This window comes from Physeter macrocephalus, unplaced genomic scaffold (genome assembly GCF_002837175.3).
Source record: "Physeter macrocephalus isolate SW-GA unplaced genomic scaffold, ASM283717v5 random_704, whole genome shotgun sequence".
NCBI lineage: Eukaryota > Metazoa > Chordata > Mammalia > Artiodactyla > Physeteridae > Physeter > Physeter macrocephalus.
Genome location: NW_021145998.1, coordinates 19959 through 42221, shown reverse-complemented (window position 1 = coordinate 42221; position 22263 = coordinate 19959). Strand labels below are relative to the sequence as shown.

At 49.6% G+C, this 22263-nt stretch overlaps 2 protein-coding genes across 11 annotated transcripts; one reads left to right on the top strand and one right to left on the bottom strand.

The window, feature by feature from the left end:
• Nucleotides 1–476: 476 nt before the first annotated feature.
• On the bottom strand, nucleotides 477–8677 carry BAP1 (BRCA1 associated deubiquitinase 1). 5 transcript variants are annotated; one of them, XM_055083259.1, is made up of 17 exons: nucleotides 8518–8677; nucleotides 8390–8419; nucleotides 8226–8280; nucleotides 7104–7236; nucleotides 6658–6777; nucleotides 6125–6186; nucleotides 5897–6039; nucleotides 5554–5632; nucleotides 4978–5101; nucleotides 4520–4667; nucleotides 3858–4042; nucleotides 3283–3416; nucleotides 2310–2788; nucleotides 2035–2195; nucleotides 1617–1760; nucleotides 1462–1534; nucleotides 477–1248 (listed from the first exon to the last, which is right to left on the bottom strand). In XM_055083259.1, exons 1-17 carry the CDS (start codon nucleotides 8552–8554, stop codon nucleotides 1115–1117), a joined length of 2241 nt encoding a protein of 746 aa, XP_054939234.1. In that variant the 5' UTR covers nucleotides 8555–8677; the 3' UTR covers nucleotides 477–1114. The 5 variants fall into 5 exon arrangements, with proteins under 5 accessions (XP_054939234.1, XP_054939235.1, XP_054939236.1 ...); XM_055083260.1 differs by having other exon boundaries at nucleotides 5014–5101; XM_055083261.1 differs by having other exon boundaries at nucleotides 7176–7236.
• A 210-nt stretch (nucleotides 8678–8887) lies between these two features.
• PHF7 (PHD finger protein 7) lies at nucleotides 8888–20540 on the top strand. 6 transcript variants are annotated; one of them, XM_055083262.1, is made up of 12 exons: nucleotides 8888–9023; nucleotides 9598–9734; nucleotides 10758–10866; nucleotides 11625–11677; nucleotides 12073–12164; nucleotides 17207–17308; nucleotides 17680–17804; nucleotides 18267–18426; nucleotides 18995–19101; nucleotides 19563–19679; nucleotides 20104–20228; nucleotides 20449–20540. In XM_055083262.1, the coding sequence occupies exons 3-12, from the start codon at nucleotides 10823–10825 to the stop codon at nucleotides 20457–20459; spliced, it is 936 nt and encodes a 311-aa protein (XP_054939237.1). In that variant the 5' UTR covers nucleotides 8888–9023; nucleotides 9598–9734; nucleotides 10758–10822; the 3' UTR covers nucleotides 20460–20540. The 6 variants fall into 6 exon arrangements, with proteins under 6 accessions (XP_054939237.1, XP_028341963.1, XP_028341961.1 ...); XM_028486162.2 differs by lacking the exon at nucleotides 9598–9734 and adding an exon at nucleotides 9358–9578; XM_028486160.2 differs by lacking the exons at nucleotides 8888–9023; nucleotides 9598–9734 and adding an exon at nucleotides 9030–9578.
• Nucleotides 20541–22263: the final 1723 nt, after the last annotated feature.

The window sequence follows — 22263 nt, the reverse complement described above, 5'->3', positions numbered from 1 at the left end:
CGCAGAGGCAGCTGCCATGCCTGCCAGCTGCCCCCCACCCCGGTCACTATGTACACATAAGGGGCCCGCCTGGATCACCTTCAAAGCCACCTGGAAGAGGCCATGGGGCTATGTTTGGGGCCTGAGCTCCAGAGGCAGTGCTGGACCCATTAGCCGTTGGCATCAGGCCCTCTGGGAACATGGGGCTCCAACTGGTTGTCTTGGTCCTATTGTCCCCCACCCTGAGTGCCTTGCAGAAGCTGAGAAAGCTGGCATGGCAGGGAGAGCTGAGTGGTGCCAGCTTCCTGCAAGCAGCCCTGTCTCTGCTGCCTCTAAGAAGAGGGAGACATGGTAATACTGAGGGGCGGGCAGAGGCTCCTCTGAGCCCAGGAGCCCAAGACGGGCCCCTTGCCAGGGCCACAACACTGAAAACAAAGAGCCCAGGGCCTTGCCACAGACAGCAGTCTTACCAAGCCTGGCCAAAGCCAGGCCGCCAAACAGCTCAAACACTTCTCTCTGCTCAGGCCATGGGACCCAAGCAGGCTGCTCACCCCACCCCCGCTGGAACACCCCACTCCCAGTCTAGCCCAGCAGCCAGGTCCCTGAGTTTGGAGCTCTCCCAGGAGGAATGAAGAGCAGACCTGGCTTCCTCGCAACAGGGACAACTGGGGCCAGAGCAGCAGGGCCCCCAGCTGTGACCCTGCAGGAGTGACCCTGGCCCTCCAGGATGACAGCTGTTTGTTAGGAGAGAACTCAGAGTCAGGAAGCTGACTATGTCAACACAGTGGTGGCAAGATGGGTTAGAGCCCAGAAAAATAGACGTCTCTATAGGTAAAATATATATTCTGCTGCCCAGGCAGGAAGGCCAGGTCCTGCCGCTCCACAGCCGGCTGTGGAGGAAGCTGCAGCACCTCCCTGTGCCCCAGCTCCTGCTTCCAGAGCATGATGGGGCAGCCCTGCCCTGGCAGGCACTGGGGTACTGTGCAGAGAATCCTGGCCTGGCTCCTATTCCCAGGGTCTGGGCTCTCTGACTCCAACTATTCGGTAATACTGGGAAGAGGGGGAGTGGGGCAGGGGAGGGCCCTGGTGAGGGCCGTGTGGCAAGAGTAAGCGGCAGGGTCAGGGCCAGCAGTCCTCACTGGCGCTTGGCCTTGTAGGGGCGTGAGCGTTTCCGCCGGTCAGGCTTCCGCTGCTTGTGGAGTCGGCCAATGCTGACCCCCTGGCGCCGCCGCACCGAGATGTTCTGCTCCACCAGGTTGGCCAGCATGCCTGTGGAGAGGCGCAGGCCCTTGAGCGGGTGGCTGGATGCCCAGCAGCCACTCGCTCAACCGGCCACAGCCTCCGGTCAGAGGCTGAGGCTCTCTCGGCCCTCCCTGAGACTACAGTCTGCTCAAGCCCCGGCAGAGGCCTGAAGGAGGGGACCTGAGGGCCAGGGCTCTGAGCAGGGCATGCCAGGTAAGGTGCAGCAGCGAGACCCCTCACCTTCCTGAGCCAGCATGGAGATGAAGGTGCAGATGAACTCATCGTAGTTGTGTGTTCTTCTCTGGTCGTCGATCTGTGGGAGAGAAGAGTGAGGACATGAGGACGCTGCAGCCATCTCCCCAGAGCAGCCACCAGCTGACCCCAGCAGGTCGCACCTCTGGGAAGACAGGTGGGCAGAGGACCAGACAGCTGGAGAGAGGGCCCACCTTGAACTTCTTCCTCTTCTCCACCTCTTCCTTGAGACAGGCCTCATAGTTTGCAATCTCAGCCTCCACACACTTCAGCAGTGCCAGCAGCTCCTGCCAAAACCCAGCAATTGCACCCGTGGTGGTGGGGGCTGGCCAGCACCAAAGCCCCACTACCAGCAGGCAGCTAGAGGCAAGGATGAGCAGCCAGAGTCCCTGGAGCCTATCGAGGCCCCTGCCGCCACCCGACCCAGACAGGCTTCCTGGCACCTGGCTTCAGCCACCACCCTTCACACCAAAATTCCAACTAGGAACCCAGCACCTGGGCAGCAGTGCCCTAGGCCCTTCCCTTGTCAGTATGAGAAGAGAAAGCTGCAGAGGGGCTCACCTTGGGTGAGTACTTCTCCCCGCTCAAGGGCTCACTAGGCCTGACCAGCCCAGGCTTCTCTCTGCTGTCCACAGCCTCCACCACCTCTTTCTCCTCTGGGCTACCAGACCCCTGGCTGCCTTGGCTCGGTCTGATGGAAGGTGAGGAACCCTTCCCACTCTCTGGGAAGAGAAGGCACGAGAAGACCCATCAGAGTGCAGGACACGTGGTGGTCACTTGGCCACCTCCCTCCTCAGTATGCCACCGGGAGGCCAGTGAGCCAGCCCAAGGCCCACCTGTCAGTGCCAGGGGACTCAGCACACCGTCGTCAGCCAGGTGCAGCAGGCCCGTGCTGATGACAGGACCCAGGTCGCGTACAGCACGATTGTAGCGTATGCAGTCAACACGCAGCAGGCTGTCGTCCTCTCCAAAAAGCACCTTGGAGATGTGGGAGGTGACGGGGCTAGAGGGCCGCGTGGGGTTGGCCGAGCGGATGGGCGAGCGTAGTGGCGAATTGAAAGCGCTGCCGATCTCAGAGGCTGTGTCAGTGCTCTCATTGCTGGGGGTGGGCGAGGGCTGTGAGTGCGTGGGCACTGCCACAGCCGGACTCCCGGCCCCGCTGCTCGTCTTGATGGACAGAGGAATTGAGAGGTCTTTCTGGGACTCTTTGAGCTTCTCGGCCAAGACGTTGATGGTGTTGGGCTGCAGCACCGACAGCTGCCCATCCCCAGAGCCACTCAATGGCCCTGGTTTCCCCGGCCCCTTTCGCTTATACCTGTGGGGCCCAAGGAAAGGTAAGCCAAGGGAATGGGCCAGGTGACCACGTTCAGCAACGCCCAGAATGACCTGAACACATCTTGGCCTCCAGGGACTGACCCTGAAGCTCCAGGAGCCTGACCTGACCATGCCAAGCGTGGCACGCTGAGCTTCGACAGCTGCAGCCAGGTGTCCTCAAAGGACAACTCCTCTATTCCAGCTGTCTCACTTCTGGCCTTTTGCCAATGCCAGTTCTTCCAGCAAAGATATCCCCCACCCCATCTCTCAAGGCCTAGACAAAAGGCCTTGATGTCTGGTTAAATGTGCACGGCCCTCGCCCAAGCCCTCCAAAAACTTCTTGGGACCTGGAGTCGGCCCCTTCACGTCAGCCTCCCCGGGGCCCTGCGCTCAGCAGGCATTCAGCATTATCTGCTGAAGGGCATTTTCTGGGCTGGAAGATTCAAGATAGGATCTGCAGCACTCAGCCTCCAGCCTTACAGAGCTGGGGCTGACCTGATGGCGGAGTTGGTGTTCTGTACGTCATCCTCCTCGTCATCCTCATAGTCGTCCTCGTCATCTGAGTACTGCTGGGGTGGGCGGACTGGAACTCGGCTGCGGCCCACACCTGCTGCCAGGTCTTCCTCCTCCTGGGGCAGAGACCCAGGGCGGCCATGAGCCAGGCTGGACACAGCAGCCACAGCCAGGAAGCCAACATGGCTCTCCAGGTTCAGTCCACTGAATCCCTCCAGGTGCTCCAGAGCCCACCCACACTATCTGCCTACATAGGGCTTCTAAGAGAAACAGAGTGCCCTGAAACATCTGCATTTATTTTGCCAGTAGAACCCAACCCATAGAGCTGAATCCAACCCCATGCCCTAAACATTTAGCCCCACAGCCATGAGACTGAGTTTAAAGTCAGAGGAGCTCTCTGTCTCCCTAAACCCCTGCCATCGTAGGGGCCTCTGAGTATCAGACAGAGGAACCTGGTTACCTAGGCCCCGACAGAAGGCAAACACCAGTGAATCACCTGAGGAAAGTGCCTGTTGCAACGTCTCAAAAGAATCCTGGAGGGAATCCTCCCAGCTTACCTGCATGGGGGACTTGGCATAGTTGTGATTGTCCAGAAAGGCTGGCAGCCGCTGGACGATAGGAGTGGGGTTTGGGGGAACCCCATTGATGCTGCTCCCTGGAGGCTTCACCACCAGCTTGGGTTTGCTGGGAGGGCTGTGGGTCGGGGCTTGTGGGCATGAACCAGCCACCTCCTCCGCACCATCTGAGAGGGCGAGGGGCACGGGCAGGACTTTCAGCCAGACCCTCAAGAAAAGCTGTCCTCAGCCCACTGTCTCCCCAGTCCTGGGGCACAGCACTGCTCCCCTTCCCTTCTCAGAGAAGAACAGCAGAGACAGCTGATGGGTGGAGAGTCAGCAAGCTCTAAGTCATGGGGCCACAGTGAGACAGGAAAAGGATGAGATGAAAAAAAGAAGGCAGAAAGAAAAAAACTTCTAGAGAGGCTAGAAAGGGAATATACATTAAGGAGAAGGCTTGGAGGACTGTGGTAATAATGGCAGCCCTTTCCAGGTGCCTTTGTTTAGGGGGAGACTGCTCTTCCTCCATGTTCCGAGGGGAGAGGGCTGTAGGCACCAGGCTTCAGACCTCCTGCAGAAGCCTCTGAACCACTGCCCAAGTGCCTCCATAGAAAAAGACTTGCTCTGCATGGGGTGGCTCTGAGGCCCATGAGAGGCTCCAATACCTGTGTGGGTGCCCTCTGAGGCCGCTGGGGCCCTGCTTGTTTCCAGGGCTAGAGGGGACTTGCTGCTGACTGGTTTGGTCTCTTCAGGCAACTGTGACTCTTGAGACTTGTGGGTCTGAATCAGCTCTGGCTGCGTTACCCTAATCAGCTGAAATCAAAATCCAAGGTGCGGAGGAGTGAAGGCAGACCCTAGCTTCTACCTTGGACAGCTAAGGGCCTTGGCTCTACTCATTCACTTAAAGGGAAATAAAACAGCCAAACCTCCTTTCAGAGGCTATTCTTCCCCTCCCCATGCCAAGTCCCATCACCTTTCCCGCAAAGGGAGCAAAGGAAAGGAGTGGTTAATTGAAGCCCAGATCCACAATAGAGAATAATGTGGGAATCAGACACAGATGCCCCAGTGGAGGGAAGGAGTGGGTGGCTGGGCCGGGCAGGGCCTGGGCAGGAGGGGTACCCACTTGTTGCAGGGCCTCCAGTACTGTCTGACGATTCACCTTCAGAACATGCAGCCTGGCCTCATACTTGATCCTGCGGTCGGGCACCACCGCCATCAGGTTGAAGCGGATGTCATGGTAGGGCTCCCTGCAGTCACAGCCGTGGCCGTGAGAACAGCTCTCACCCTGGCCCCGCCATCAGGTTGAGGCAGATCTCCTGGCAGGGCTCCCTGAAGTCACACCTGCAGCCACAGGTACAGGCCCCACCCCAACAGGCGGGCAGCAGCTGGCCATGCACACCAGGCACCTGAGCTGGTGCCTTCCAACAAGCTGGGTGAGGGGCCTGTCAGGAAGTGAGCCAGCACACGTGGGCCACCCGGGGCTCCACCAAGGCCTGCCCCTCCCCAGGCTATCCTGAAGCAGGCCACACGCAGCCTGAGTGGGAAATAGGGCAAGGAGTTGGGAGCACAAGATCTAATCCTGATCTTGCCAGATTCATCACGTGGCCTTGCACAAGCCATCTGGCCTCTCTCTGCCTTGGTTCCCTCTTCTGTGTCCCTCCCAATGGGGGCACAGCTCCAGAAGGCTCAGGGCCCTTACCCTGCAGTGGCGAGGCCGATACGCTCCATGATGACCCTCCGGGCCTTGTCTGTCCACTCCTCATCCTCCCCCCAAGGCCCTGAGGAAACCAAGACAAGGAGTCAGTAGGTAGGAAGCCCTGAGCTCAGGCAGGCCAGGAGTTGGAAGGATGACGGAGAGCAGGTGACCCAGAGAATCAGGGGCTAGTTGGACAATGCAGTACAGGGTGCCATCCTGCCAGAACCACATGTCTTCAAGATGCCCCCGCCCCCCCACTGGGTCCCAAGCGCTTGAGGACCCTGAGCCCCACCTCCTCAGGAGGTAAGCAGAGAAATCCAATGGGGCCCCAGCTCAGAGTGCCTACCATGGTCAATGGGGTAAACCTTCAGCCCATCCAGCTCAAAAAGCCGGCCTGTGATAGGCACATAGCTGACAAAGTGGAATGCCTCCATGGTCCGCACGGCACTAAGGCCATTCTGCTTCTCGGGGAGATGGCGTGGCTCAGGCCTGGGGAAGGACACAGTCAGTGCCCAGAATGGTACAACCCCCTTCCTTGCCCCCACCCCCATCAGTTCCCACAGCTCCCACACACCTGGCATGGCTATTATGTGCCTTCGCCAACTCTGGAGCATTGCCAATCGCATATCCTTTGCTCTAGAAGAAAGAAAATAAGGCCACATCAGAGCAACTTTTCAGGCGGGCCTCGGGTGGGAAACAGAGCTCAGGAGAGCAGGCCTGGGGGCATTCCAGGAACTTGAAGAAGCACAGGTGGCCTCTCCTGAAGGTCTAGTGGGGGCAGAAAAGAGTTCTGGAGCCCCCAAAAGATGGGCTGTACTGGCCTTGCACAGTAATCAGTGGACACTGGAGAACAACATTGCCTGATAAAGTACTAATAAGGTGTCACTTAAGGAATGTTCCTCTCTTCCCCAGGTCTGTCTCCTTTTCTGACAGTTGGGCCTTAAAAAAAAGTTGACTTACACAATTAATTTACAGGTCAAATATAATGTAAATATCATTTGAAAAAGCCTCATAGTGCCAAATGCCGTGTGGTGGCATTATCAGTGGCAGATCTGGTGGTCACATCTGCCTAGTCAGCTGAGTCAGGATTAAGGCACTGTGGCCTACCTCAGGGCTGAAGCCTTTGGTGAAGTCCTTCATGCGACTCAGGGTGGGCCCCAGGTCCACATTGCTGCAGTTCAGGAGCACGCTCAGCAGGGCATGAGTGGCACAAGAGTTTGGGATCAGCTGTGAAACAAAGAACAGTCACCCATCCACAGCATCCTTCACCCCAAGCCCATACTCATCAGGAATGGGGACTCAGAGAGGGACAGTCATATCTGGACAATCCTCATCAGCTCCCCTCATCTTTACCCAACATTTGTTCATTCAACTAAGTACCCATCAGGAGTCTGGGGACATGGAGAATGGACTCAGACATCACCCTGCTCTAAAGAGACTCTCTTTTTTAGTGAATAAGAGCTCAGTTCCTTCTGCCTTCCCCCACTTCCACTTTCCAAGCGAAGAAAACGGCAGCATCCCACCCTCCAGAAAGAACACAGGGCCCAGCAGACCTGGTGGGCAAAGAACATGTTATTCACAATATCATCATCAATCACAGATGTATCATCCACCAAGGTAGAGACCTTGCGACGGGATCGGCGCTCTTCGATCCATTTGAACAGGAAGATGAATCCATACACGGGGCTGGGGAAAGTAAGGGACAGAGCTAGACCAGTCAAGTGGGGGAAGGCAATCTGCATTCCCTTTCCTCTCCCCTATTCCTTTGCACTGTGTTACCACTCAGGTGCCCTTCCTGTGATCCCACCTCTCCCTTGGCTTCTTCCCAACGCTGCCCAAAGCGGCCCTGCGCCCTCGCACCCCAGAAGCCCACTGCAGGCAGAGTCATCACAGCCTCTGGCTGTGATGCTCCGGGAGTCGCCCAGTATCCTTATGAAGTCAACCGTTCTGGGATAAGAAAAGCTGGAACAATGGCTCAGGACCGGGTAGGAACAGAAGGTAAGGCGAGAACAATAAATCTGATGAGGAATTTAAACACTAATTCTCACTTGTGAAGCCCAGGGCCTGGGCCCCAGTGCAATCAGGGAAGTTAATGAACACCCATATCAGTCCCTTCTTTCCTGGAGGGAAAGAAGCAGACTTCTCCGTTTAGTCACTGTAGCATTTCCTCCACACCTCTATTCTGTAGGACCACCAAGACAAGACCCTGACCTTGGTCACCCAGGAGAGTCCTTGTCAGATGCCACAAACCAACCAATCAATATGAGACCCCTGTGTGGGGATTAAATCCACTGGCACATGGGCACAGTAAAGCAGTCATTAATAAATTACAGCTGCACAAAAGGCACAGTTTGACCTGAGTCAAGAGCAGGGGGTTTCTGGCTGGAAGGCCACAAAAAGCAGATGAATTTAATCCAAGAGATGGTTAGAATTTGTATTGAGGAGAAGAGGCTACCACATAAAGGGAAGTGCTGAGGGAAAACTGGGAGAAACAAAAGCACGGCACCAGCTTCATCAGGAAGGCACCCAACGATGAGGGATGCTTCCTGAAACGAGATTTTACAATTTGGAGCCTCTGATACTACCTCCCTTGAGGAGCACTCTCTCCCGGGTCCCTCCCTAGCCCTCGGGGTGTAAGGGGCTGCCGAAGCCACGCCGCGTGCCAAACCACTTACCCCTGGCATTTGCTCTGAAGGTCATAGATCTCCTCCACCTGCACCCCTTTGACACCTGCGATCAGGTAAGGAAAGAAGTCGGGAAGTGTAGCCTCTGGCTGTGGAGCGATGGCCCAGGAGTGGGCCCCCACAGCCTGGTTCCGGCGCGTAGGAGAGGCTCTTACCGAAATCTTCCACCAGTAGGGTGAAGAGGCCTGGGTGGGGCGACAAGAGGAGCGGGTAGTGGTCAGAAAGGCGCGTCTCGGACCCACCCGGCCTCCCCAGCTCCAGGCCTGCCCGGTCCCCTCCTCACCAGGGTCGCTCTCCAGCTCCAGCCAGCCCTTATTCATCTTCCCGCGGGGCTGCCCCTCAGCGCCATGTCCAGGCCCTCCCGACCCACCGCCGCGCCCCGCCGGGAGCCCCTGCCACCCCCGGGGCCCCTAGCCCCACACACAGACAACGGGCCCCGTCTCGTCACCCGCTCGCGCCGGCGGCACTACGTCACCTCTGCGCGACGATCGCCGCCCCGCCTCTGGCCTCGCCTTCTGCAATTTCGACTCCAGACGCCGGCGAGCTCGCGCGGGAGTTCAGGGCGAGAGGACGGGGCGGGGCTAGAGCGTGGGTGGTGCGGGGAGGGGCGGGGCAAGCGCGCGGCCGTTAGCGCGCTACCGTTAGCGGTCCCTCTCTGCGCAGCTGTCAGCGTCTCTGTGCTCCCCGCGGCTGCGGTCTCCGTGGATCGCAGTCCGCGTGACCCGGCCCCCGTTTGCGTGCTCACTCCCTTCTCCGGCGCAGTCACCGCGCGGGGCGGCGGCCCGTGAGGTAGCTATCACGGCTTGCGGCAACGAATAAAGCTCCGCCAGAGCGGCGCCCTGGGCGATAGCTGGGCGGGCGGCCCCGGCCGGGAGCGGCCGCCCGTGCGCTACCGTGAGGAGTGAGCCGCTGAGGCGACCTCCGGCCCGGCCTCGCACTAGCAGCCCGGCAGGCGCGACATGAGCCTGTTCTGCCATCCGCGGGATGCTCGTTGAGCCCCTTCTTTGGCTGTTACCGGGGGATGGTTGTGGCCACACCGACTCGTATTTTCCATATAAATCATTGTTTATTCTTGCGGTGGCGGGGCCGAACACGCTTATTTATTTATAATTTTCTCAACAAGTTTTACCCAGCACTTATCCAGTGAAACAACTCGGTAACCGTTTCAAGGGAGCATCCGCTTGGTTAGGAAATCTCAGACTGAGCAGCTTGTGGAAGCCAGCATTTGCAACGTCCTCTTCGCATGCTTTGAAGATCCTTGCGTCTTCCTGTAACTACCACTGTGCGCAGAATCCCGCTCAAGGAACGTCTTGGTCCAGCGATGCAAAGAACTGACGTTTCAAGGTTTTATTTCTATTGTTAGATCTGGATTTCCCCAACGACTCGGAACTGTTCAGTAGCCAGCTAAAGTGGATCCCCTAGTGCACGCCCTTCTCTCTCCTCTTCCAGCCTGTCCAAGTGCTTTTGTTGAGTAAGAAGCCATCAAACGTCATTACCAATGCAAGTGCAACTCATGGGTTAGAAGAGGAGATGGAGCCTTAGTTTGCTGAACAGCTAGTTGCCTGAGTAGTTACGTTCATGCAGAATAGTTGACAGTCCCTAAAGATGTTCATGCTCTCCAGCTGTGGTCTGAGGACATGGGTACTGTAGTGTGTGTCCCTGGACTGACCTAATTCACTCAATTCTCCTAAGAAATGCTACCTTCTCCTCTCCCCTGCCTTGACACAGCCCTTCCTTCAGTGGAGTGCTTTTTATTTCTTTTGTCCCCCTTCCCATTCAGGGATTTCCCCCTTAACCAATGAAAACTGTGAATTTATAGCCAGCTGACATTGGTCGGGGGAGGAGTGGCAGGGTGTCTTTTCCACTTCTGGGCCTTTTAACCTTGGTTCACATCTAGAGGAAGGTTGAGAACAGGCCAGACCTCAGTGATCATCTGAGCCTGGTGAAAAGAAGCAATAGGAGCCAAGGGGTGATTTGTCAGGGTTATATCTTGGCTCTCACTAGAGGGAGTTCTCGCTTTAGGCAGCCAGAATCTCACAGGCTCCCTTTCCCAGGAAAGAGCTACCTAATCTAGCTTTTCCTGGGTGGAATTAAGGAACTTAAACTTGGGGGCAAAAGGAGGCATTTTTCCTGAGTGCTACCTCATACATTTAGTAGGCACAAAGAAAACAAAGAACCAGTTAGCCAGTTCAAGCAATAGTTCCAAGTTCGCATACCGCTGTGGTGTATCAGTAACTGTGATCTTGAGCAAGTGCCTCTGTGTGACCTCTCTGTGCCTCAGTCTCATCTTGAAAATAGGGATAAAATGGTACCTATTGCCAGGGGGGTTTTCGAGTTAAATATAAAATGCCCAGAACAGTTCTGGGCATGATTTAATAATTATTGGCTATTACTGGCATTGATACTGGGCGTGTCCCTTTTATTCTGTCACATGGATGGGGAGGTGAAGCGCACTGTTGCTTTGACCCTGTGGAACTTGATAACCAAATGTAGAATTAATTGCTGACTTGTTTATATTTATAGCTGGAAGAGCCGGTATTGTCCTCATTATAGTATAGAAGAATTCAAGATAAAAGAGGCAGTAGCAAATGAAGACTATAAAAGGAAAGAAGAAGGAACATCAAAGATTGAGGTAGAGTAGGCAACTTAAGAGAGTTTGGGAGAAATTGTCCAATGGCCTGTAGTATATGCTTCATGTTTTGTCCCCTTTGCTTGGTCTTGGAGGCTAAGGTGGGTTAGTGTTGAAGCATACCCCAGTGGTCCCAGGGAAGCTGCCCAGTAACCTATCCTCCCAGGGATGTCCCTACTGGCAAAGTCCTGGCTGTGGAGCCCTACTGCCTAGAGTCATATCCTGGCTCTAACACTTGCTAACTAGGTGACCTGGGACAGGTTATTTCATTTCTTTAGGCCTCAGTTTCCTCATCTGGAAAATACATAATAATAGCACCCACTTTTTAGAACATTCTGTAGATTCACTGAGCTAATATATATAAAAAGCCAAGAATATTGCCTAGCAATAGGAAATTCTTAATCAATTTTAGTATCATTTTATTATGCCTTGTGAGCATGGTACCACCTGAGATTCAGGGTAGGTGACAGGAGAAACAGTAAAAGAATAAAAGGGGGTTTGTTCTTGCATTCATTCAGTCAACACAGGCAATAGAGGCACTAGAACAGAAAGATGGCTATGATCTCACATAATTCACATAATTCCATGGGCATGTTTTGTGCTTTCAAAAAATATGAAAGGGAAGAAGAAAACTGATGTCTTAGTCTTTAGCTATTTTGGTCCTTCATCAGACCCATGGATAGCATTTTGAGGGAAATGTTACAAGAGATGCCAACAGGATCCTCAAAGACTACCTTGTACTTTTTCCATCTCTTGTATAGAAAATCTGCCAAGACAAGGAGGGTAACCCAGAGGAAGCCTTCTTCAGGGCCTGGTAAGAAAGACTGGAGGTTCTGTTTGGCTGCTGCCCCCCGACCTCAGCAAAGGCCACCTGTGTAGGGCAGCAAACTTGCTCTTCTCACTGTCAGTTCCTTCCCAGAATCTCTAAGATCCTGAAGAACTCAGAGTCTGTAATTTTTAAATGTCACGTCCAAAGTTCAAGGAACAAGTTAATTAAAGCCACTTGAGATAAAAGTATATGAAGTGAGCAGTTGCAGCCAACTCCATCAGATGTGGCTAAAATTATATGAAAGCCTAACTGATATCAAATAACACTTCATCCCAACCTCCTCCTTGTCAAAATGACCCTCTTCCCAGTACTGTACTCCTCCTTGTACTTAGAGAGATCGTTATGCTCCCAAAATGAATTCCTAACATCCTTTCTTCCAGTTTGCTGGCTATGCCTTCAAGAACCTGGGGATCCCGAGAAATTAGGGGAATTTCTTCAGAAAGACAATCTCAGTGTGCATTATTTCTGTCTTGTGAGTATAAGGCCCGCTTTGCTTTGAATGTCCTCTGGCTTTGCTGTACAGTCTGTGCTCTGTTTTTGCATCCAGCCTCAGATCCATTGCCCTGTTTGCTTGTTTTTCTTAATGGCTTTTTTCTTTTAAAATGTAATTTTTAAAAAGTAATGTGTGTACCTGATGTAAAATCCTAACAGTATAAAGTATGTACAATAGAAAGTCTCTTCCCCTAGTAGTATTCCCAATCCTTCTCCCTCTCCCCAGCAGCAAATGCTACCAACAGTCCTTCCAGCTACTTTTTCCTGATATTCTTTTAAAATTAAGTATAGTTTGTATGCTATAGAATGTACCCATTTAAGAATACAGTTTGATGAGTTTTGATAAACTCATATATCATGGGGATATAAAGTATGTCCGCATGTAAACAGTACCCCAATCAAAATTATTATTTCCACCATGCCAGAAATTCCCTCCTACCCTCTTCCAGTCAGTTCCCTCAGAGGTGATCACTGTTCTGATCCATAGGTTACTATTGCCTATTCTTATACTTCATATAAAGGAAACCATACAATTTGTACTCTTTTGTGTCTGGCTTCTTTCACTCAACACAGTGTTTTGAAGATTGATCCATGTTGCATGCGTCGGTAGCTTGTGCCTTTTTATTGTGTAGTTGTATTCTGTTGTATGAATATATTATAATTTGCTTATTTATCCACCTGCTGATGGACATTTGAATTGTTTTCATTTGGGGGCTATTATGAATAAAGCTGCTATACATATTCACGTACAATTTTTTGTGTGAAAACATGTTTTCACTTCTCGGGCAAATGTCTAGGAGTGAAATTACTAACTATATGTTTAACTTTGTGTGAAGTTGCCAGATCACTTTCCAAAGTGGTTGTACCAGTTTACAATCCCACTAGCAATTTATGAGATTTCTGTTTGCACAATATTCTTGTCCCAATTTGTTGTTGTTAGTCTTTTTAATTTTAGCCATTCTACTAAGTGTGTTTTGGTATCTCATTGCGGTTTTAATTTGCATTTTTCTGATGACCTAAAATGTTGAGCTTCTTTTTGTGTGCTTATTGGCCATTCACATATTTCCCTTTGTGAAGCGTATGTACAAATATTTTGTCCATTTTAAAAGTTGAGTTGTTTTGGGATTTCCCTGGCGGTCCAGTGGTCAAGACTCCGCACGTCCATTGCCGGGGGCACAGGTTCGATCCCTGGTAGGGGAACTAAGATCGCACATGCCGCACGGTGAGGCCAAAAAAAAAAAAAAAAAGTTGAATTGTTTTGTCTTATTGAGTTATAAGAGCTCTTTGTATATTCTGGCTACAAATCCTTTTTCAGAGATGTGTGTTGTCACTATTTTCTCCCAGTCTGTGATATGCCTTTTAATTTTCTTTTTATTTTTCAAATGAGTTGGTTTCATTCCAGGTGATGCAGAATTCAGGATAGAACAAGGACTTAGGAACACACTTCGGCAGGATTTTGTGCTGGGTTTATGCGGATCTCATAGCTAAGGTAGAAAATGGCTGAGAAAGACTAAAGACAAGATGAGCCACTGTATGATTTTCTTTTTTTTACAAAAATTTATTCTTAAATGTACAAAAGGTTCCAAGCTGTAGCTATAGGTGGCGACAGATGTTATGGCAGGGAATCCAGATGTTTAAACAGGAATGGAATCATCATTGCCTCAGGCACAAGGAACAGCTTATTTTTAAAAAATTTTATTTTACTTATTTTTTGGCCATGCTGTGCAGCTTGTGGGATCTTAGTTCCCTGACCAGGGATGGGACCCGGGCCCAAGGCAGTGAAAGCACCAAGTCTTAACCACTGGACCACCAAGGAATTCCAGGAACAGCTTACTTTTTGCCAGATTTCTTAATTCCACCTGTGGCCAGGGGGCATTTCCCCCGCAGACTTCCCTTTTAGCTCCTCGAGTTTCTTCTGCTCCTCCTCCTTTTTCTGCTTGAGTGCCTTATCTTCCTTGCGCATCTCCTTGGCTTGCTTCTTGGGCTGCTTCAAGGAATTCTTGCCACCTTCATGGCTCAACATGGTGCCTGCTGCCCCTTCCCCTTGCCTTTTTATTTTCTTAATGATGTCTTTCGAAGAACGAAAGTTTTTAATTTTGATGAAGTCCAGTTTATCTATTTTTCCTTTTATGGTTAGTGCTTGTTTGTGTGTCCCAAGAAATCTTTGCCTACCCATTGAATTACCTCAGTGCCTTTGTCAAAATCAGTTGACCATGTATCTGTGGATCTGGATGATTTATTTTATGTGATAGATCTCTGTGTTGATCCTTACCAATACCACACTGTTTTGATTATTGTGGCTTTACAGCGTCTTGAAATTAAGTCTTGTTCTGCAGTCTTTTCCAAGATTGCTTTGGCTATCAGGTGCTTTCTTGAAATTAAGTCTTGTTCTGCAGTCTTTTCCAAGATTGCTTTGGCTATCAGGTGCTTTCCTTTTCCATATACAATTTATATTTAAATTTATTTATTTATTTATTTATTTTTGGCTGTGTTGGGTCTTCGTTTCTGTGCGAGGGCTTTCTCTAGTTGTGGCAAGTGGGGGCCACTCTTCATCGCGCTGCGCGGGCCTCTCACTATCACAGCCCCTCTTGTTTTGGAGCACAGGCTTCAGACGTGCAGGCTCAGTAATTGTGGCTCACGGACCCAGTTGCTCCGTGGCATGTGGGATCTTCCCAGACCGGGGCTCGAACCCGTGTCCACCGCATTGGCAGGCAGATTCTCAACCACTGCGCCACCAGGGAAGCCCCATTTTATATTTAGTTTGTCAATTTTTCATTAAAAAAAAAGCCTGTTGGGATAGTGATAGGGATTGAATTGAATTTATGGATCAATTTGGGAAGAATTGACAAACAATATCGAATCTTCCAGTCCATGGACATGATATATTTCCCCATTAATTTGTGTCTTTTAAAATTTATCTCAGCAATTTTTTTTTTAGTGAAGAAGTCTTGCACATATTTTGTTAAATGTATTCCTAAATATTTTGTGATTTCTATGCTATTATAAATGGTATTCTAAAATTTCATTTCAAGTTTGTTGCTGGTGTATAGAAATGCAGTTTATTTTTGTACATTGATTTCGTATCTGCAATTTTGTTAAATTCACTTCTTAGTTCAGTAGTTTTTATTTTTAAATTTTTTTGTAAATGCCTTAGGATTTCCTGTGTACACAGTCACTTGTGAATAAAGGCAGTTCTTTCTTTCCAATCTTTATGTCTTTTAATTCTTCTTCTTGCCTTATTGTAATAGCTGGGAACTTCAATCTAGTGTTGAAAAGAAGTTGTATGAGTGAATATCGTGTCTTGTTCCTAACTAATTAGAGGACAGCATCCAATTTTTCACCATTAAATATGATGTCAGCTGTAGGTTTTTCTTAGATGCTTTTCATCAGATTGGAGAAGTTCCCTTTTATTTCTGGTTTGCTGAGGGTATTATGAATGTGTGCTGAACTTGTCAGATGCTTTTTCTGCATCTGTTGAGATGATCATGATTTTTCTTCTTTGTTTAGAGAATGTGGTTTGTTACATTGATTGAATACTTTAATGTTAAACTAATCTTGCATTTCTGGTACAAATTCTGCTTGGTCATGATGTATCATCCTTTTTATATGGTGCTGGATTCAATATTTTGTTTCATTTTTGTATCTATGCTCATGAGAAAAATTGGTCTGTGCTTTTTCACTCCTGTAAGTTCTGCCTTGTTTTGGTGTCATGTTTTGTTTAATTTCAATGCATTTATAAGCATATACATTTTCAACATAAAATAAACATACTATACACAGTGTTTTGTATTTTACTTTTTTTTACCTCATATATTTATGGAGCTCTTTCCGTATAGAACATTTTTTTAATAGCTAATTGGTATTCCATGGTACAGGTGTGCCAAAAAGTATTAAACTCCTGTTAAAGGACATTTAGATTATTTTTAATCTTTCACTACTGATTTTTCTGTTTGTAAAAATTACACATGTTCATTGTAGAAAATATTAATAACACTTAAAAGTATAAATGAAAATCACTCATATAGTCCTAAAGCCTTGAGAGACTGTTAACATAGATACGTTTTAAGCCTAATTGGGATGTAATTCAAGCATCCTCAAGTCATCCAACCTTGTAGGCTCACTTTTTCTATAATGTTAAAATAAAATAACCTCAGCCCCCATTACATATTACATGTAACTGCTGCAGTAGGTCCAGCACCCTCCATAATATTTTTGGAAGCTTCTTGGGGTGGGGCTCAGGTATGACATTCTTCCAAAGTATGTACACGTTCATTGTTCATGGGTACCTAACAGTTTAGCTTCTTTTCCCTTGATTTCCCATTCTAGACTCTGCTTTGGGGGCTTTTCAGAAACAAAAGGTCCTTTAAAGTATGTTTTTAAAGAAAAGTTCAATTCCTCCCCTTGGTTTGAAAGCCCTGTTTCCCTTTCTGTGGAGAATACACTCTGAGAAGAGTATTCTGTACTGGGGGGCAGTACAGCGGGAGAGTGAGAGTGTGGGTTCTGTGGGCTCATATGTGAAGGCGACTCTGCTGCCTCCTTTCTGGGTGACCCCAGCCGGGTCACTTGCTGCGCTACACCTCAGTGGCCTCTAAGATGAGGATCTCAATGGCATCTGTATCACAGGGTTGTGGTGAGCACTGAGTCACTACACAGGGAGTGTTTCTCCAAAGTGCTCAGCACACAAAAGCAGTGCTCAGTGAATGAAAGGCAGAGTAGCACAAAGGTGGGTAAGAGCCCACGTTCTGGCTCTTGATCCTGTCACGTTATTTCTCCTATAAAATGGGGATGATGATAGTACCTACCTCTTAAGGTTGTTACAAGGATTAAATGAGTTAATATTTGAAAAGCACTTAGAGCACCCAACACTTATGCTATGTAAGGGCTTGTTAAGTAAATAAATTACCCTGTAAATGCATATATATTCCACCAAGCTCTGTTTCTTAGCTCTCTTACCCTGTCATCACCCACTGCACTGTTTCACTGATCATCAGTGTTGACAGCCTGGTTCTGCTGACCTTCTAGATCTTATCTAGCAAGCTGCCTCAGAGGGGCCAGTCCAATAGAGGTTTCCATGGATTCCTGCCTGAGGACATCAAAAAGGAGGCAGCCCGGGCCTCTAGGAAGGTTAGAATCCTCTGAAATGGGGGCCTTGGGGTAGGCCTCTTCTCATACTTCTCTCATCATCCCTGTTTCTGTTATTTTCCCTAGTTGCTAGTTTAAAAGTCAGAGGACTCTTGAATTTCCCACTGGTCCTTCTCTTAAGTTACATGCTTCTCTAGGGTATAGTATCCTAAGTGAGGAGAGGGAGCAACATACTGAGAAAGCCAAAAAGAATTCAGTGCTGCTTGGAGCTCAGCTTCGGCATACCCTAGAGCTTCTAGGTCCACTGAGGAAGAAGAATGGCTGTTGCTTCAAAAAATTTCCATTCCATAGAATGATGTGCCACAGAATGTCTGTTTTGGGGCCCTGAGCACTGCCTGGGATCTCATTTGCAGATCTGCTTTGTGTGCAAGAAAAAGGGAGCTGCCATCAACTGCCAGAAGGATCAATGCATCAGAAACTTCCATCTTCCTTGTGGCCAGGAAAGGGGTTGCCTTTCACAATTTTTTGGAGAGTACAAGTGAGTGATGAAGGAGGAAAGTTGGGCTGCCCTTTTGCAATTTGTTATTTAGCATCTAATGAAATCAGAGTCCAGTTCTCACGGGCCTGTTTTGATTCACCAGAGAATCTGTCCCTCCATTCAATAATGAGAAACAGTATCTTGACTTGGTGATTTCACAGGGGTTGCTTCTTGCTTCCCGTCCCCTCTTAAATTACAAACAGCTGGGGTTCTTAGCTGCTCAGAACTAAGTGGGGCTTTCAGGAACAGGAGGCTGTGGAGATAGCCCCGGGAGCTTTGCTCAGTGGGAAAGCAGCTATGAGAAGGAATGTGGCTGTTCTTTGCCCTGCTCCTCCTCCTCCCCCATGAGCGTGGAGGTTCAGAGGACACTGGTCTGAGTGGTTGATTGCCCTTCCTAGGCCGGGCAGCTGGTAAACTGCATCAGTGACAAACCAGAAACCAAGTCTATTTATTCTACCACAGATCATTTTGTGGGAAACATTGCCCAACACAGGACATCCGATGGGAGAATGTGGGGGAGGAAAGCTGTGTCTTGTGCTGTGAAGACTTATCCCAAGCAAGTGTTGAAAACATCCAGAGCCCGTGCTGTAGCCAAACTATCTACCACCGCAAGTGCATACAGGTGGGGCTTTCCCTGGACTGGGGACCCTCCACAATGGCCCAGTTCTGAGCACCCTGGGAATGCTCAGGCAATCTCAGCTTTTGTGCTCTGTGCTGCAGGCCTGTATACAGGACTGGTTGCAGAGGAAAGTTAGCCTGGTCTCTGGATATCCTTGACCTGTAGGACTTTTATCATAAGATTTAGACTGAACAAAATCCTCAGGATGGCTGGAGCGAATGAGCTTATCCTAGAATGATTCAAGTAGCCTCAAAATCAGCCATGCTTCCTGGGATTGAAGGAAAGGGAAATGTGTATTCTTGGTACCTGACCCCTACTGGGTCGAGCACTGCCAGGCCCCATGACTGGAGATGACAGCTGAGGCACTCCTGGGCACTCTCTTGAGCTTTTGGTCCCTGGTCTGACGCCTGGATTTGCAGCCCTCTCCCCAGCCCATCCAAATTCCTTGTCCTGTAACCCTTAGTCAAGCTCTCCTAGCAACATCCTCTTTGTGAGACGAGGGTGCGGGGTGGGAAGAATGTGATCAAAGATAGTGTTTTTACAAACACTATCTTCCATGTTTATCTTACAGAAATATGCCCACACATCAGCAAAGCATTTCTTCAAATGTCCACATTGCAACAATCGAGAAGAATTTCCTCAAGAAATGCTAAGAATGGGAATTCATATTCCAGACAGGTAGTAGAAACTTTATAGCAGGAATTGAGCCAGGAAGTGGGTTGCCTAGGTTTCTAGAGAGAAGGTGAGTGTGAGGATAGTTCAGAGAATGAGGAAGCAGCAGAAGCACTGATGTACAGTGAAGAGGGAAGGGTGGAGGGAGAGCTTTTCAATTATAAAAAGAAATGGGGGGAGGGTGAAGCAGGGGTGGTGGGCATGTTTCTGAAAAATGTGCTTTGGGGGTCAGAATTCCTTGGGTTCTTGAATTCCAGTATGGAACTAAGGAACACCTGTGTTCCACTTATCTGCTTCAACCCTCTCCCACTGCCAGGCCACAAGCCCCGCCTTGCTGAAAGTATTCAGGCAATCTGTTGAACTCTTTTGCTGTGTTAGCTTGAGTTCTTCCTAGTTCCTCCCAGGTGGACAAAGGTTTTACCAACCGATTATATGTCCCTTACTCACTGTTTCTTCTCCCACTGCAGAGACGCTGCTTGGGAACTCGAGCCAGGGGCTTTCTCGGAGTTGTATCAGCGCTATCAGCATTGTGATGCCCCCATCTGTGTGTATGAACAAGGCAGAGACAGCTTTGAGGATGAAGGGTAGGAAAAGCCTCCTGGCCAGAAAGATCTCTCATCAGGGCCATCTTAGACCTTGCACAGTTATCAAGCGCAAGAAATTTACTTTTGTCTACAGACCTCAGGGTGAACATAGCTGCTGAGTCCCATCCTTGATCAGCTCAGGACTCACTCATGTACAAGTGAACAGGTCTCTCTAAAGGGTCTGCTCTCCTTGTGCCCCATGGAGAGACACACAGGGCCAGTTCCTTCCACGATCTACCTTGCGAGTGGCTGTGCCTGACGGCAGGTCTTGGGATCAGCACTCAGCCACATCTCCGTCACGGGTAAAATGTGTAGTAAAGATACCTAGGGAGCCCTCAGCAAAGGCCTGGCCTGCAGCAAACATTCCAAGAGTGGTAGTGAGTGTTACATTTGTCCCACAACCCTCCCTTGGCTCTTCCTATAGGAGGTGGAGCCTCATTCTGTGTGCTACATGTGGATCCCACGGAACCCATAGGGACTGCTCCTCTCTCAGATCCAACTGTAAGAAATGGGAGTGCGAGGAGTGTGCGCCTGCTGCTGAAGCCACAGGTGGGACTGGAGGGGTGGTCTGGTCTCAGAACCGGGGTGGGGGTCAGGGGTCCGGGGGACTTATGGTGCCTGGGAAAGAAGGAGGGTGTGCTATCAGATGGGGACTTTTAGTTGGTACTTTAGTTTGGGGAGGAAAGCGGCTAGGGAGGGGCATAAGGACCTGCACCTGGGAGAGAGACAGAGGGTCGAGTTTGCCTCTCCCACCTTTCTTTCACCACAGTACACACCTGACAACTCAGGTGACATCCCCTGTTGCAGCAGCACCTTCCACTCCAGGGGGCATTTCTGCAGAGACACCAGCCTGGAAGAGAATCCGGGCCCTTCTTGGACTGACTGGCCAGGCTCTTCCTCATTAGAAAAACCAGAGTCCTCTGGTTGCAGGACGAGGGGCCACTCCTGGTGATCCAAGGCTGTCAAAATCACTAAGAGCTGCAAAAAGTCCAAGTAACAGTTTCTGAGTAGTCGCTGCCAAGCACATTTGAGTACAAAGCTGTGTTCCTCCATCAGGTTTGGGGGAGGGAGCACTTTGGCACTGTGAGTCAAGGAAAGGGGGCTAGCAGTGAGACTCTGAACCAAAGAAAGAGAAGTCCCAGGGGAACTTGAGTTCAGAGCAGAGTCCTGATGCCAACCACAGGACGCGTTTGTGGCTTTGAGAGCACCTCTGCTCTTTCTGCCTGATTCCCAGAGGGCCGTTGCTACTCTTCTTTTTCCACCAAGATTCTTCCACCTTGATCTTGTTCTCATATACCTCTTCTGACTTCACCCACGTTTGTTATTATACAAATAAAAGTTTTCTCTCCATTGGTGTCTCCTTATGCATTCACTCTGGAATTTATCTAGTATACTAAGGAATCTGGAGGGTAGAGTGAAGGAATAGGAAAACGCACCTTTCTACTCTTTAAAATTCAGTGAATTAAATGTAGAACTTTCAACTTAGACATGTTGCTTTGGAAGGAAGTATTTTGCAGGTAAATCGACTTTGCAGGGACAGAGATTTCATCGTTGTGCAAATAAACAGCAGGATCTCATCAGGAAGGTGAGCCAGCAAAGGAGAACACACTGGACTGAGAATAGGCCACTACTGCAAGGCTTGGGGCCCTGGACTCAAAGGCCAGGGACTGCCGTGCTCACGTGGGACAGAAGGGGCTCCACTCACTCCAGGCAGCCTGGTCTTTAGCATACCTTCCTAACCCTAACACACCTCCACTCAAACCCTCCTGTCTGGTGGCTCGGGCATTTCTAGCTCAGGTAAGGGGGCCATGCCAGGACATTAGGCAAGATAGCTAGGACAGAAACCTGGCAGAAGGTCTTGGGATAAATTGAATAGAACATTTGCTTGTTTTTAATGATTCTGTGGGATTTGGATTAGTGGGGGAAACTCAGGACCATTGCCAGGTACCGAGTTCGCAGGGTCTCGGTGTGAACTTGGTTTAAATGTTGCTGACCCCTGGAGACTTACATGTGCACAGTGATTTGGATTTGACCAGATTCATTGGGAATCACAAGGAGGCAGTGGGGGTCAAAATAATACTTTAAAAAGAAATCAAGAAATACTAAAAGGATTATAATGAAAAATACTCTCTTGACTCAGCCTTCCCTACCCCCAGTCCTATTCCCTAAAGGCAACTACTCTCCACATTTTTTAGCCATTTCTTGATATATTAATCTTAGACATTTTTGACTTCCTATTATATGACATAAAGATCTAGCACCTTTAAAACCTTCCCATGTTCATTCCCTCCATCTTTTATAATTGCATCGCAATTTTTGTTAAATTAACCTTCAGTGTTGAGTCAAGTGGTACACTATGACTATTTGTCGTCACGTTGTTTTTTGTCTTAAAATTTTATTTATTTTTGCTGCGTGGTGTCTTCATTGCTGCCCGTGGGCTTTCTCTAGTTGCAGCGAGTGGAGGCTACTCTTCATTGCAGTGCGTGGGCTTCTCATTGCGGAGGCATCTCTTGTTGCGGAGCATGGGCTCTAGGGCGCGCAGGCTTCAGTACTTGTGGCACTCAGGCTCAGTAGTTGTGGCTCG